Genomic DNA, 15,965 nt, shown 5'->3' with positions numbered 1-15,965 from the left:
TGCAAAATATAGAAAAACAGTTTTGATGAGAGTCATTTAAAGTTAAGAGAAACTATTTTAAGTAATAAAACTATAATGTGTTTGCCTTCTTTCTTGTCATTATTTGATAGATATTTTTGTGTCTGTAGTTTAATCATAATTTAAAGTTAAACTAGAGTTAAAGAACCCTTCCTTTTTTCCTGAAGGACAGTAAAAGATTGTTGTGAGTTTTATAGGCTTCTAATGTTTTACATAAACCTATGCTGTGGCAAGAGCAGGAAAAAACCTATCCTTAACCAAAGGCAAAATTCCATTAATTTTACATTTTAAAAAAGTTCCATGACATCAAATGTTTTGGATATTAGGAGTTCTGGTTTTCTGGCTGATGGTGTTTCTCATAAGTTTTTAGTTAACATTAGATAGACAACTGGAATTTTTGGTGGAAAACCTGTCTTTAGTGGTTTGATATTTCAAGAATTTAAGAGAAAATTTTCATCAACTCATGATTCAAATATTAAAAAACTGAGCTTGTGCTTTCCTCAACTGTTAGCTTTATGTCACAAATTATTGCCTCATGTAATTCATTAATTGATTAAATTTGAGGTAGCATTTGGGGCCTGAAAGACAATGTGTTGTCTGGATGGAAAGTGGAGAAAGTATATAGTTGTATCTCAATAACCAGGTTTCACAAGCGGTGTGGGAGATGTAAGTGCTTTTTGCCACTGAAAAAGGGAAGGTCTCGCTACTGTTTGTCCTGCTTGTCCATTTTGCTGGGCATAAGATCCTTGTACAAGCCAGTTCATTTCACTAACACAGCAAAAAACTCGGAAAACTACTTTGCTGCTGTTAACTTTCTGCTATGCTAGTTAGTTAAAGTGGCTTACAGCAGGTTCTGAGTGCTGGAGCTGCGTCTGAGGAAGGTGTTGGGAGTATGGGAAGGTAGGGGGGTCCCTTTTTGGTGACGGGGAATATTTAAGTTAGTTCTTGAGGAAGTGTAACCTTAAATTTCTTCCTTGCATTTTGTCTAATAATTGATTAGATCTTATGATTGCTGTTTGAAGTAACGCAACTTCTAAGTGATGTTTGCTTTTTTGAAATAATTCCAAATAATAGCAGAGCTTTTAAATTTGATATGAACAGTAGTGGTTTAATATCTTCGTTTTGATTCATTCCTTGTTGGTTTTATGTCTTTCTGTGGCCAAAGATTCTGCAGCTGCATACATGCCTGTTTAAATACTATGCATAGGCAAAGTCCTGTTAAAGTCTCCAAGACATGAATTTTTAGAGTTAGTGATAGTAATATTTCTGAACTCAGTTCTTCTGTCAACATGTAACTCTTTTAACCAGTAATGAAATCTGTAAAGACTTAGGTATATATCCTTTCTGAAACTTCATTCTGAGAACTTGGATTTCTTTACTACTTATCTATTGTGATGTTAGAATCTTGAGGTATTTTTGTGAAGAGATTATTAAATTGAGTACTCAAACCACTGTACAAAAAAATGTGGTTTTAACTTCCAGTATTTTCAATTTGCTTATAGGCAGAAGCCAGGCTTGCAGCCAAACGGGCAGCTCGAGCAGAAGCAAGAGATATACGTATGAGAGAGCTGGAGCGACAGCAAAAAGAGGTAGCGTAAATCCTCAATAACTCTTGCAAACCTTTACCAAAATTCTTCATATATTTTATTTCTGTACTTGCATCAGATTTTGTCTGTGTGCTAGTATTTTCTGCATCAGGCAACTGTTAGCTTCTCTCACCCCTTCCATACCTCCCTCTTTCCCCCTATCTTATATATCCAAAAGGATAACTTGCTTTGTATTTACCTATGGATAGCACCTCACAAAATATTAATCTGAATATTCATTTTGAACTTCCTCAATATTTATGGTCATATTGTGGAAAAAAACCTGCTATACGCACTAGGCTATTAGCACTCTTTCTTTGAAATGAAAAAGAAAGCATTTTTAATGTGATTTTAAATTCTAGCTTCACAGGCAAAATTAAATGGTTGGATGTTTTACCTTTAACAAATGCAGTAAATTCAATCCTAGCAATCAAAGTTGGACAAAGATTAGTCTAAATGTTTATCTTTAGATATTTAAAGGGCTGAGACTTTCTTATTACTGCTTGCTTGACTTTTAAATGAGCAGAAGAGAGAACATTATGACAATGTCCAGAACTCAGGCTTGCATAAATAATTTTGCATAGATAGGAACAGTTTTCAGCTTCTAATGTGAAGTCTGGATTTGAATTACTAGACTTGGGATTGATTCAGCTGGTGATTCTTGTCTTTTATAGGAACAATTACTTAACAGATGTGGCAGTTCCTTTGTTGTTGCTGTGCAAAAGGTCTGTGTAAATATGGATAACTGGCAGCACAGCATAAATAGTAAACATGACCATACCCAAAATGTACACTGCCTAGTGTATAGGATAAGCAATTATGAAGAAGTAGAGAGAAATATTTTACTCTATTTTTAATGTATTTATAAAATACTTAGTAATTGGATAATTTGGATATGTGACTTTGGATGTGCAGTTTTCAGTCAATTTCTTCCCATATGGATTATAACGAAAGTGTTTACAATAAATACCTATTGTCAGGATCTTTATTTTTTAAAAAATAGTAGAATTGGGATAGTATGTGCACATATGGTTGTGTGTTGCTCCACTTGTTTCTCCTAAAAAGGAGTTTGCATTTCTTGAGCAAAAAAACCCTTAGGAACTAAATTTTCAACAGTTTGATTATTTCGTGGTTATTGCATTTGATTCAGGTTTTGAGATAGCATGCAGAAGATTGAGAATTTATTATTTATCATGATTACATTCAATTCCATATAAATGCTGATATTTGGGTTTGGGGTTTTTTGCTGTGGTAACAAGTAGTGCAATCTACAAAATGTGTTTTGCCTGAATTTTATATGGTTCTTATTATTCCATACTTTTCAGTTTTCTAACTGCTGTAGGTATCTGATATTATACTGAAGATTACATGGCAATTAACTTAGATTTTTCCAAATTTTTGATCTAGGAATCCAGTCTTGTGTGGTAACTAATCTATGTTGTCAATGGTTTGTTTGTTTTTACATTCTATAGTTTTCTCAGCATTCATATGATAGAAAATGGGCTCATATCCAGAAATGGATGGTAGGCTAAAACCACCTGTTGTGCATGTTTTTGCCACTCAGAACTAACAGAGGATTTGGAGGAAGTAATTTACTAATGGTTTGCTGTGCAATTTCAAAGTGTTTTATTACCGAAAACAATCACATATAAACTATATGTGGATGTGGATATGCAGGGTACTTCATGGCAACAAAAGACAAACTATGAAATGAGAGGCTTTTCTTAAAATGAAATGTTTATTGTCTCCACTGAATGCTGGCTTAAAGTCATGAATCTATTTGAAATGAAATTATATTAGTTTCAATATAGGTAAACATCTTTTCAGTAGTAAATGTTTTTATTTCAGTTAATTTCTAGGGTTTGTGTTTTTTACTTTTTTTTTTCCTTAGGACTTGCATTTATTTGTTTCCTCTTTGAGTAACATGGCAAATGCTCATCTTTTTTCATTGATGATGAAGTCACTTCTATGACTTAAGACTTAACTGCAAAAGATTTAAAATAAACAACAAAAAACAAACAACAAAACACTATCCAACACCCCCCCCAAAAAAAAACCAAACCCACCCCCATGCATCACTTGCATCCTTCTACCTCTGCCCCTCACTTTCAGTTAATAATGATAAAATATTTGACTCTTCATTTATTTAGATTAAATCTGCTAAGTAGGAAGGAGTAGAGATAAAGTTGAGTTACATCTGAGAAAGCTGCTGTTCAATTTATACTAATTTAGTGCAACGTTTCTTCAGAGTTCCTTTCACAAACTTCATGTGCCTCTTAAAAAGGCACATGGGAGATGTGAGTTTCTTTTTATGATTTTAGGAAAGTGTTCACTGTGAACGTTTTGAATTAAGGAGACTTAAATAATACATGCAGAGACTAACCGTAATTTCAAATAGTTAAAACTACTATGAGAGTTCATTGGCATTCCGTTGAGAAATCCTGGAACTGTCATTAGAATTTTATTTGCAAAAGTTGTGCTGAGTTTATATTGTCTCTTTGCCTAGCTGACATTTGTGTGTGTATTAGTTTTCATGTAATTTATAAAGAACAACATAGGTTTCTGTTATCTGTTGGTGGAATGCATGTTTGTACGTTTGGTTTCTTTGCTGGAGAGCAAGGGTTTCCAAACCATGGAACACGGGTTGCATTTGTGAGCAATCTCACTTCAAAATTAATGACACCCAATTGAATGCCACCTTTTTGCGCTCATAAGAGGCACATCTGCTGCCTCTGTCTTAAAATGCATATTTCAAACTTAAATTTTTAGAAATCAAGCTTGATATGTACCAGCAGCAGCTGTCTATACTAGAGTACTTACTTTATCCTTTGATCTGAATATGATGAACACTTAATACTGGCTTTCTATTTTTCAGTTGTATGACAGGAAGAGACTTGTTACCCGAAGTAAATTACCTACAGAAATGTACAGAAAACTGTGTCAGAAGCTGAAGCTTTGCATTATAAGAGCATATTGTTAGCAGGGGTGTTATACCAGCAATTCAGATAAATAGCAAACTGTCTGCTTGCAAGCTGCAAATGTTATTGATAGATATTTGTCCAGTTAGACCACAAGCACAAAGTATATTTAAAATTGGCAGTGATCTGACTATAATGTGTTGAAAAGTTGTATTGCATAAATGTTCATTGTAAACATCAAAGTAGACACTATAGAGAGGGAGACTAAAATGTCCTTCTGAAATGAACCTCCCCCTCAAGTTATTTTCTTGCAGAGTATTAACTAGGCCTCTTGAATAGTCACAAAATTAGTATTAAACAACTTAATGTATCCAGTGGTACTGTAGAAAATAACTATGTGACCATAAGCAGTATGAAAGCCAGCTTTAGACTTTAGATATTCATCTATGATTTGGAGGCTGAGCTTTTAACTCTAAAGATAACTGGCTTACAATCTTTAGAGTAGTTTGACATCTTGAAAACTGTAGAAAGTGAGTCATTTAAGGAAGGATTCCTAGTTTGAGTCCTGTTGTACCTTTCAAAAGGGATAGTTTAAAATTAAGCTTATTCTTAACATGCTTACCTACTGTAACTAAAAATTTGAGAAGCTTATGGCACGTGAAGTATTGTAATGTTTAATTTTAACTTAGTTGTATTTTTGTCCTGCTGCTTCTCACATATTCTTTTGTGGGAGTCAAAATGAACACTCACTGAGCTTTCAACAGAACAAAAGATACTAAGGTGCCTTAACTAGCTGTCCTCCCCCAAATTTTGTAAGTTGGGTTTATTATTTTCACTGTCATTGTAGAGCAGAACTACCTATATAATTTATAATTGATCAATTTGCTTAAGAAGCTTTTTTCCTATAGCAGAGGAGAAAATCTGAAATATGTATGAGGAAACTGAGATTATCATCTCTATTAGGCTAAAATAACTTTGTAAAATGTTCACAATCTGACTGTAGTAATTATATACTAAATTTCTTGCTAATGTAATTTTGTAAAGCTTTTGAATGTTGTTTTATTTTTACTTGACTTTCTTAATTTAAAAAAATCTTGTACTTTTTTCTACATTAATACAGCAATCAGAAAAAAAGATTGACTACTGAACACTAATGATTAATTATATTAACCCCCCTTATTTACATCTTTAATGTAGTGTGTTGGCATACTCACCCAAATCGGGTGGAATCACAGTTCTGACTTGAATGAGTTCACTTGCCTCAACAGATTATTCAAAATAATACATAGCATTAAAAGTGCTAACAGCATGTTGCTCAACTTTGCTTGCTTTTAGTTTGTCATCTTTTTCTTTTTTTTTTTTCTGTGAAATAACTCTGCATTTCTTCTTTCTCAGGAAGATTCAGAGAGGGCCAGGTATTCTCACCGGTCCAGTCGACATTCATATTTGGTTTGTGTTCAAACTGTATACTTTCCCTTTTCCATCATGGCCTTTAAAAAAAAAAAAGTTTGGGTGTTGGTTTCATTTTTTTAAGGAGCAGATGATGTCTTCCAAGTATTACTAGTTTTAAAGACAGTATTTTAAGTCAAATATAATGTTAAAGTTCATCTAGTATTTTATTTCCATCAATGTTAACAAGGTAGTTTATTTTTATGTATTTCAATCTTTGCATTGAAAAAAAAAATCTCAATTGCTACATTTTAATTCTTTGACTATATTTTTTACTATAAATACCTCATGCTTTTTTTTGTCTACTACATATATTTATTTACAGTATATTTTTATTGCTCAAAATAATTACTATGCATTTGGAATCTGCTTGGGAATATGTAGTTCAACAAACAGTTATTTGGAATAATATATTTAATGACAAGTTTTAAGTCTCATCTTTTACTGTTTTTCCAATATAATATGGTTTGTTTATCTTTTAAGAAGCTGAGTAATTGTACTCACTTAGGCTTCAGATATTGCCAACTAGTAAGAATTAGTTGGCTTGTCTGGAAATGGTGGAGTACTAAGATTCCTAGGTAAGTTGTCAGTTGTCTTATGAATACTACTCCACATCAAATCTAATATTCAGGTGTGAAGGTGCTATTAATGATCAATCACTGTTCTAGTTTAGATAAGTCTAATGGGGGGAAAAAATAATCTCTTTCCCATTTTCCCTGTCTATCTCAGAAATTCTGTGAACAGGCAAATTTTATTTAATAAACAAAATACTACTGCTGACTCAGTCATCCTGAATCAGTGCCAGTTACTGAAAATGAGTAAAAAAAAAATTGGGTTTTCATTCCAATGGTAGTCTGGTCACCGTTGTGTCTTTTCTTGCTCGTTAAGTATTACTGTGTATTTCTATAGTATTTGTGGAAAAAAAAGTAGCAGTACCTTAGGATGCAATTTAAAGAAGAGTTTGGTATGATGCAGGGTTTTATTTCTTTGAGAATATGAGGATTCATTAGTGGCAAAGACTTACCTGAATGATGCAATGTATTCCAAAGATGGCTAATAGAAGTATTTATTGTCTGGTATAGGCTATCCTATATCATTTTTAGGTCATACATGGTGCTAAAGATTGTTTATTGAATGTTTGTAAACATTTTCCTGTTTTTAGTAGATCTGCGTAGAAACCAGCTTGTCATTGATCTGGATATATAGGCCAGGAGAGGGACAAACTGCTAAAAAGGGTTGGGTTTGTTTATTTTTGAAAGGTAGAATAAGCTGATTCTTTGTGTGACTTAAAAATAAAATCATTGTCACTTACTAAGAAGTTTGAGCAATTAAATGTAATCTTTGATTAACTGAATTTTACGTAATGTCTTGCAAGTTCTGGTGTTAAGTAAGCGTTTCTGCAATTTATCACACAGATATTTTTACCAAATAAATTGTTTAAATCAGGTAGTGTTAACTGCTCTGCAAACAGTAAATGGTTTACAGAAAAAGCACGTGCAAATGCTATGTGGCAACACTTACAAACTTGTGAACTGGTACAGGTTTGCTCAGATCTGCTCTTGCCTTGGTTAACATACAAAATATGCTAAGACCAGAGATTAAGTAATTTACCCTTAAGTAAAGAATAGGGTTTGAAATCATCAGATAACTGAGTTCGTTTCTGGGGGGCTTACCCAGAATTTCTTTGACTGCCTCACTTACTTTGTGCCTTTCAGTGAAGATTAACAGTCATCATCAGAGCTTTTTAGAATTATTTTATATATTTATATATTTTTACAATTTCATTCTTAAGAGTTCTTTGGATGCCAGTGGGTCTCTCAGGAGCAGAGCAAGTACCTCCAGAAGGAGAGATCTTGTGGTGTGTAGCCTGGAATGAGCATGCTTTGATGTGTTCACATTATAACATTTTCTGTATCTACTTACCAAAGCAGTAGTTTGGTGAAAGCATGCTTCTTTGTAGAAAACAGTGTTAATTGTACTGCTGCAATAATTGATGTTATCAAACGCTTTGTGATAGCAAGTTTGAGGGCTCAAAGAAAGTGTTAAGATTTCTGTCTTGAAGGTAACTTTTGAGGGGAATTAGTCTCTCCAGTCTCTCTCTTCTAATGTCCCCAAAAGAAAAGTAAAATAAAGTGGCAAAGATTGTGCATCAGCCTTGATAGGTATAAAGATGTTGCTAAAAGTTATGACAGGAAACCTTTTTTCTCAGTTATGTTGCGATGTTAGTCCTACAGTCAAGTCTGCAATACAAACAGAAATTCCACTTTTTCAGAATTGGGTCTTTCTGTATATCTTGTGTATTCCTAGTTTAGGCAATTTAAATATTTGTTAGTATACTGTTAAGCTGTAAATACTTAAGGTATAAGTTACGTGTTGTGATGATAATGATTATCTGAGTGATCTATCTCCATTCTTTGATAGCAAGGTTGCTTATCAGAAGTTAATAATTAAAAATAAAAGCTGTTTTAAAAAGAATAAATGATTAAGTTGTTTAGTACAGTGTCCTATGGGTCCTGTATGGGAATACTTTTAGCAACAAAAAGGTGCCACAGTCTGTAAGTTGTATTAATAATATTAAATTATTATTTAATATAATATGAATATTGGATATGTTGGAACTATTGAGATAATGTGAAAACAGTATGAAATAATACGAATTAAACCTGGCCTATATTAATCTATAAATAAATATCAAATCTAAAACTAGGGAATTGATCTCTAGAAGGAATTTTGAGACATATTAATAGATAAGAATATTTTTTTTCTTGTAATCCTCTCAGTAGTTCTCATGTTGCAAACTACAGTGGGTGATACTCTAACATGCTATTAGTATATCATGTAATGTTCTCAAAGTACCTTCGATTTTTGTTTTGCTTTTTAAGAAAGCTTAGGGTGATAACACGTAATGTTTCAGATTGTGCATTTTACCTACAGCTAGAATAGCTAAGTTATACCTGTGAAATTTTAAATTAACTGGAAAATACAAGCTTGCTTTGAAAATTTAAGATTTTTATGTTAAAAAAGAAAACATGGGGACACTGGCTAAGCTATTGTTACAAAGCTGTTTTCATAAGCAATGTTGAGTTGCCGAATCTGGTAGACCACCGTTCTCTTTACACATAGGTGGCCCTTTCATCCCACTATTCCTCCTTTTTCACACACTTGCTCCTTCTGAAAACACATTTGTCCTTCCCTTTCACCACCTTTGGCTCCTCCCCTGATCCTAAGATGCCATGCCTCTGCATCCCCAAATGTCATAGAATCATAGAATGGTTTATGTTGGAAGGGACCTTAAAGATAATCTAGTTCCAACCCCCTGCCATGGGCAGGGACACCTCCCGCTAGACCAGGTTGCTCAAAGCCCCATCCAGCCTGGCCTTGAGCACTGCCAGGGAAGGGGCATGTCTTTCATGCCCTGTAGGCAGTGACCTGCCTCAGTCTGCAGTGGGCCCTGCAGAGCCCCCACATCATGATGGGTTTCACGCCTCGACATCGGGGCTGACTGGTGGCCCTCTGGGCTCCTTTGCCTGTGTGGAGATGAGCCTTTTATCATGTAACCTAAGAAATACTGTCTCAGTTTAATACAATCTACTGTTTGAGACTTTGCTTAATTGTTTAAATTTCTGTTACCAAAACCACAGGAAATATTTCAGATAACCTGCTGCAGTCCAAAGTTATCTCACTCTTCAGATATTGAGATGCTGTTGTGGAAAAAATAGGGTTTTATTAAAAAGTGTTCCAGCTTCAGAATGCCCTTTTAGATTGGATAAATGGCATTCCTTCGTGTATAAATTTTCACAATTAATAGATTGTTTTCTTGTAACTTCCTTTTAAGAATTTGTAGTCATTCTTTGGGGCGGGGGGAAGCTAATTTTTATATCTTTTCTTTTTTTTAAACTTAATGATTTCAATTTCATTTTCTCTTACTTCAGTATGACAGTTCTAAGGATAGATCTACAAGATACTCAGTCCCTGTATGTTAACATTTTGCATGTCTTTGAGTGAAGACTGCTTTTGTGCTTTGTTTTTAAGGTGTAATGACACTAACTTGCTACTTTAAATTATTGATTTAAAAAAATATGTAAACTTGTACTGTTACACTTTCAGACATAGAATAGCGGAATGGTTCTAACACTTTCCATAGAATGCATGTATAAACTTTCTCTGGGATAAAATCTAATGAAGTCACATATTAGGGACAGCTATCTTAAAATAAGCATTTTTTAGTATTTGTTATTTCTAAATTTTGCAGTGAAGTGACGTACAGATTGGACTTGGAAGACACACTTGTTTTTTTAAAAAGTTTCTGTATGCATATATTTGTATTCCCCATTTCCATACAGAAACTTTAGTTTAATCTAATGGAAAATTATTTCAGTCCTGAGAAAAAGCAGTTGGTTTGTACACCCTTACTTAAAAATATTCCTTCTTATTGTTATAAAGGGATAGTAGACTGCACCCCATTCTCATTGGTATTACACCAAGTAATACTTGTATGTGTTTCCTTGAGCAAAGAAAATCACCAAGTACCACTGAAAGGAATATGCAAGCAGCTTAAAAAGCTGAATTTGTTTAAACAGCAGTGTTATCTCAATTAGCTACAGACAGGCAAACACAACCTAGTGCTTAAAATAGCCTGTAATGTTAAGCTTTTTTAGTTTATTTATTGGTTTTACATATTTTGTGGAATGTGAACTGCTGGCTTAAGCCAAGTCTGTGTTAATCAGAGATAAGGTTGGTTATAGTTACACTTACCAGTTCTTTTTTACACAGTGATAGAAGTATGTAGTTAGAATTTTCTGTGGTGTTTGTTGAAGATGACAAATCTTAAATCCTTATGTTTGACTTCTTTATATTTTAACATTGAAGATGCTGTTACATGGTATTAATTTTCTAAATTTTATTCTTAGAGTCATGCTTACAGTGAATCTCATAATTCAAAGAAGAAAGCTGCTTATTCCCATAAAGATTTATTGGTTAGTTTTCTACTGAGGTATTTATTATAAATATACCAAGTGTGTGGAGTTACATACTAATACAGTTATGCAGAAATTTATTAGCTTGCTGACATATGCATAAATGTTTTCAGGAAAAAAGAAACTTCTAGTATTGACCAAATTCTGATCTGAAGTTAAGTGTTTGAAACTCATGGCAGTAATATCCCATGAATCATGGAATCAGCTGAACAGAAATCATGTCTGTTGGAGGTGTTTGGAAGGCTCTTGGAAATATTTAAAAGTGGCAATTCTCTGCATTAAAATTCATTCAGTGAGGATGGAGATACGTATTCTATTATTTGCACTTTGTCCCCTAACAGTTAGGCATATTTTAAATGTAGTTGTAAAGCAGATTGAATTTACCATAAACCTTGACATTAACCAAGTGAACTGTTGAGAAAGGCATGTGGATTATTGTGATCTTCCAAAAACTATTCTAGAAAGTTCAATGTGTAACATATGTGAATATAGTGCCAAGAAATTAAATATTTTTGATGTAACTTTTTCAGAGAGTTTTGGCACTGATAAAATAGCAGGGGCATCAACGGTTGGGGGAGTTAGAGCAGCAGCGGATGCCTGTGTTGAGACAAGGCTGAAGTAATTTTTATATTATAATTATTTGTATTACAGCATTTTTCTGTGTGCCTTTGAGGTGCTGTTCTCCTGTTCCCTCAGTTCTTAAATAAATGAGTAATATGAATCTTTCTACCTCCTATGGCCTATTGAGACAGAAAGCACTACTTTCTGAAAACAGTAGCTCTTGCCACGTCTTCATCTCTGTTTTTCCTTCTTTGTGTATATCAAACTTTTCCTCACATATGTATATGTATGCAATCTGTGTAGGAAGTGTCAAAAATCAACAGAAATAAGCCAAAGTATAACTACTAGGCTTTCAGCATGTGTGGCTGGTGTAAAGAACAGTGGTGAGGTACAGACTAATGCTGGCCACATAAACATCCATTCACTATTAAATTCTTAGGAATGTCTATCCTCCACTCTCCCCAAATGCTCTGATTCAGGATGGTATCTAATGGAAAAAAAGACCAAACAAATAATTGTACTAATTATAAGCAAGTTTTGTCAAATATGTTTTTCATGTATTTCATGCTGCACTTGTCAGGATTTAGATAAACTTTTCAGGGTTTTCTGATTTTTTTAGGGAGAAAAAGCAGAACTATTTACTCCTTTAGTTGGGCAGGACTAAAATACAGATAATAGAGAGTACATAACTTTGTGGCTTTTTGCGCTTTACTTGCTTTAGAAAGTTACATGGATTTTGAGTTAACCATAGGGAAGATTATTACAACATTTTGTGTAGCTTGGGAACATTTGGGCGATGTTGAGATAGAACTTTTATTTACAAGATCTACAGATGCAACCTTTGTTTTATCTTTTCTTTTTTTCCCCCGCAGAGTGGAATTTACTATGATCAAAGAAATTATAGCAGCCTTAGATATAGTAAACCAGTTCCTTCCTACCATACTCGGGTCTGTCTTCTCTTCCTATATTCATTTTTTAATGTATATAAAATACATATATTTGGTTTTGCTTACTTATGCTATAAGAAGCAAACTCCTCTCTCTTCCCTTCTATAACTGTGCAAATTATTACATCTAGTAGTAGTTACAATTGTATTTCTTGGTTTTAAGGATTGCCTTTTATAAATCAAATGGATAACATGCAAGGTATTCTGTGTTCTGCATATGTGGGGTTTTAAATTTAAAATAGCTTCTGTTTCATGATTGCTGTATGCTATAAAGAAAATAACTAGTAGCTGTGACACTTGCTTTTTCCAAGTCCTATTTTTAAAAACCACCACCAACAAAAAGTCTCAAGTTTAACATCAAAGTTTTTCCTACAGTAATGTAAATGATAAATCAGTGGTCTGTTGTGAGATGGGTTGTATCTTCCAGTACCTGCAGCTACTTTCATGGTCAGGTTTAAATTAGTGCCTAGAGGAAATGGACATATCTTTTGAAAACAGCCTAATTTCTTATCATTCTCTTCTTTATCTTTCTTTATCTTCTGATAAAAATACTAGATTGCTTTACTTAATGTTTTAGGTTATGGTTTCAAGGACAATGGGTTTTCTTGGAATGTTTATCCAAACATTTTTTAAAGTTCCTGTCTCTTATAGATGTAAAACTTAGTATTTCAATCTTTTAGAACTTTGGGGGAATATAGAGCAATTGATTAAAAAAAAAACCTAAGATATGCAGAAAAAGTGTTTCTGACTTTTTCTATTCTTCACACTACAGTCATCTTCTCTATACAGTGATCCAGTGGCAACAACTAGGAGTTACAGGGTTAGTACAATGTAAAATATTATCTCCCTTATCTCTAGATGTTTGAATGGCCCTCAAAAATATAAAATTACACTTTTCTTCATAGGTGTCTCCTTCTGTAAACACTGGTTTGATAAGAAGTATCAGTTTGGTTCGTAAGCACCGTTTGCATGGTTGCCTTAAATTTGTATTGTATGGCCATGAGACTTGACAGTATTACATGTGCATTTTTTTTTCATATTTTTAAATAAAGCTGCAGCTTGTGTGTGTAATTTTGTGGAGGCATTCAGTTTAATGTTTTTAACATTGTTAAATTGCCTCTTTTAAAGTATTTTAGTGTTGCTGGTTTACTGATCTTTTTACAGACAAACATAAAGTTTATGAATATAACAATGATGTTGAACACTGGGATTAGAACAAGTTAATCCAAGCGTACTAAATAACTGCATGTATAATACTAAAAAAGGTATTTAAAGAAGTTGAGCTAAGTGTTTGGACAGGAAAAATCATTGTCAGGAGATTAGAGAAATACGGTAAATCCACTTTAAATAGTCTCAAATAAGATGCCATATTTAAATTTAATAATCATACAAAATGTAATAGGATGAAAACCTAATCTGCATCTTTACAAAATAAAAAGTAGCTAGAAGTGCCATAAGAATGGCTGAGAGCTCTACAAAAAAGTTGTCATCTTTAAAAAGTGATGTGCATGCCTGAAACTTCATGCCTTTTGCTGCTACAGTAGTTCAAATCCAATTTATACAACCATTTAGACACATGCTAAACCTATGTAGAAAATCGTCAAGTATTCTTATGGACTTTTTTTATGTAGTTACTGAGGTCTTGTTCTGCACTTGGATTGCAAACAGAGATAACTTTTTTTGGCTTTGTGCATGTTCTCGAGAAAACATTAGAAGATCCAGGGAGAGAACAAGACTATAAGCAATGCTATTACAGATAATTCTACTATACATATAATTCTAATTTCTACTGGAGGTTTCTTCATAGATAGGGGGAAAGCAGCATGAGACTGTACGTTTGTGGTTTTTTGCCCAGAGCTGCTTTTTTTTAATCCACTGCATAAATAGATTTCAGCCTTGTACCATAGACTCATTTCAGTTGGAAAAGACCTTTAAGATCATCGAGTCCAATTGTAACACATTTTCCTTCAGGAAAACTGGCATGGGTGAGCACAAAGTAAAACTGATAAGTATACAGTAAAGCGTCAGTTCCCAGGGTGGATTAAAACTTCTGAAGACTTCAGAACAGTGAAAGACAAATTGCAATTTAAGTATTTGCTTTAATTTTCTTCTGAAAATAGTTAAGATCTGATTTTCTTTTTTTCACCTATTTGGCCATTTTTCAAGGAAATTCTTAGATTTATATTTGGAAATAGACATCCCTACTAGTAGGAGGAAATGCTGCTGGAAACTTAAAAATTGTTCAACCTGTCAAAAAGTATGTTAACTGGAAAATGCATGCGTAGGATAAGGTAGAGTACATTACAGTGCATAAGAAATACAGTGTATAAGACTGGCATAACTATTTCTGAGACTGAATATAAATGGTATTTCATTCCCTCTTTCTCAGGCATCTTTGTGTGGTGATGGATTACATAGCTCATATAGTTCTCGTACTGTAAGTGTCTTAGGCTTTTGGTTGTTTCTTTCATTATCTTTGTTTGCTGGAAACAAAAATCTATGAAAATTGTGAAAATTTCCTTCATAACTCTTCTTTAGCCATCTGAACACAGTTATTCTTCAAGAGCAAGCTCAGTTCGAAGTAGTCCTATGGTGAGCGTTCCTCTTGCATGATTTGTTGCGTGCTTTGATACTAACGCACAATGATTATGAGTATTTTACACCGGGAATCATTTTACTGACCAACACACAGGCTCGATTTTTCAATTTCGCATCAAAAAAAATATAATTTGTCAGAGATACGATTTTTAGCAAGATGTAAAGTTTTAGCAGGAAGGCAGTTAAGTGTAGAAGCAATAAGGAATTTGCTTTTCTAAACATCTTTTAAATGTTTGTAATGTATATAATTGGAAGCAATTGCCAACTGCAGTACAGTATGTTGTTGGAGTTACCACCTTATGTCATAGTTGGGCAGGCACATGAAACTGTTACTGCAATTTGTGCGCAAAAGTCTTTCTTTTTGGGAAGAGGACTAATGCAAACTTTGTTAGGTAAGTAGCTAGGTTATTTTTATGGTGACCGGTATTCAAAACTGAGAGAAGTTTGTTCCTGGATCTGTATTGTGTTAAAAGGGCCATACCAAAGGCGGCTTTTTGTGCCGCACAGTGATTTTTAAATAGTTCTACCCTGTGCCACAGAACAACTGTCTTAGTTTCATTGGTACGGCTGTTCATTTCTTATGCTAAACAAAAAAAAGTAGATCACTGTTCTTTTATAGGTTAAATTAAAATGTTCTGTCCTGATTTAATTTTTCACATATTCTTAACAATGTTACAGAGACTAAGCAAATAAAACCAGAGAGACTGGATGTTTTTAGCTACAAAAGATGTCAGAGTGAATTTTTGAGGGTGTAGGAAAAAGGGAATTTTGCTGTTGCTTTATGAAGTTCTAAAATCTCAGAGGTATTACCATCCATCTCTAAAGTCTCTTGAACTGTGAAAATACTACTTGTCTCCTTAGTTTCTCTTAACATTAAGATTAGTTTCTTGAAGGTATAGAATTTGTACGTATA

The 15,965-nt window shown here is 33.6% G+C and overlaps 1 protein-coding gene across 16 annotated transcripts in view; it reads left to right on the top strand.

The window, feature by feature from the left end:
- Nucleotides 1–15,965, top strand: part of LRRFIP2 (LRR binding FLII interacting protein 2) — a 60,294-nt gene that overhangs the window by 19,578 nt on the left and 24,751 nt on the right. For 4 of the 16 annotated variants that reach the window (XM_054191137.1, XM_054191142.1, XM_054191145.1 and 1 more), the window contains exons 3-13: nt 1,521–1,607; nt 3,077–3,127; nt 5,918–5,971; nt 7,764–7,829; nt 9,904–9,945; nt 10,882–10,947; nt 12,381–12,455; nt 13,227–13,274; nt 13,360–13,404; nt 14,844–14,891; nt 14,993–15,046. In XM_054191137.1, coding sequence (XP_054047112.1) covers nt 1,521–1,607; nt 3,077–3,127; nt 5,918–5,971; nt 7,764–7,829; nt 9,904–9,945; nt 10,882–10,947; nt 12,381–12,455; nt 13,227–13,274; nt 13,360–13,404; nt 14,844–14,891; nt 14,993–15,046 — 636 coding nt within the window. The remainder of the gene's footprint in view (nt 1–1,520; nt 1,608–3,076; nt 3,128–5,917; nt 5,972–7,763; nt 7,830–9,903; nt 9,946–10,881; nt 10,948–12,380; nt 12,456–13,226; nt 13,275–13,359; nt 13,405–14,843; nt 14,892–14,992; nt 15,047–15,965) is intronic. The other 12 variants (XM_054191149.1, XM_054191151.1, XM_054191153.1 and 9 more) reach the window with 9 other exon arrangements.

Source organism: Rissa tridactyla, chromosome 2 (assembly GCF_028500815.1).
Source record: "Rissa tridactyla isolate bRisTri1 chromosome 2, bRisTri1.patW.cur.20221130, whole genome shotgun sequence".
Taxonomy (NCBI): domain Eukaryota; kingdom Metazoa; phylum Chordata; class Aves; order Charadriiformes; family Laridae; genus Rissa; species Rissa tridactyla.
Note: the sequence above shows the minus strand (reverse complement) of the source record. Positions and strands in the feature narration are given on the sequence as shown.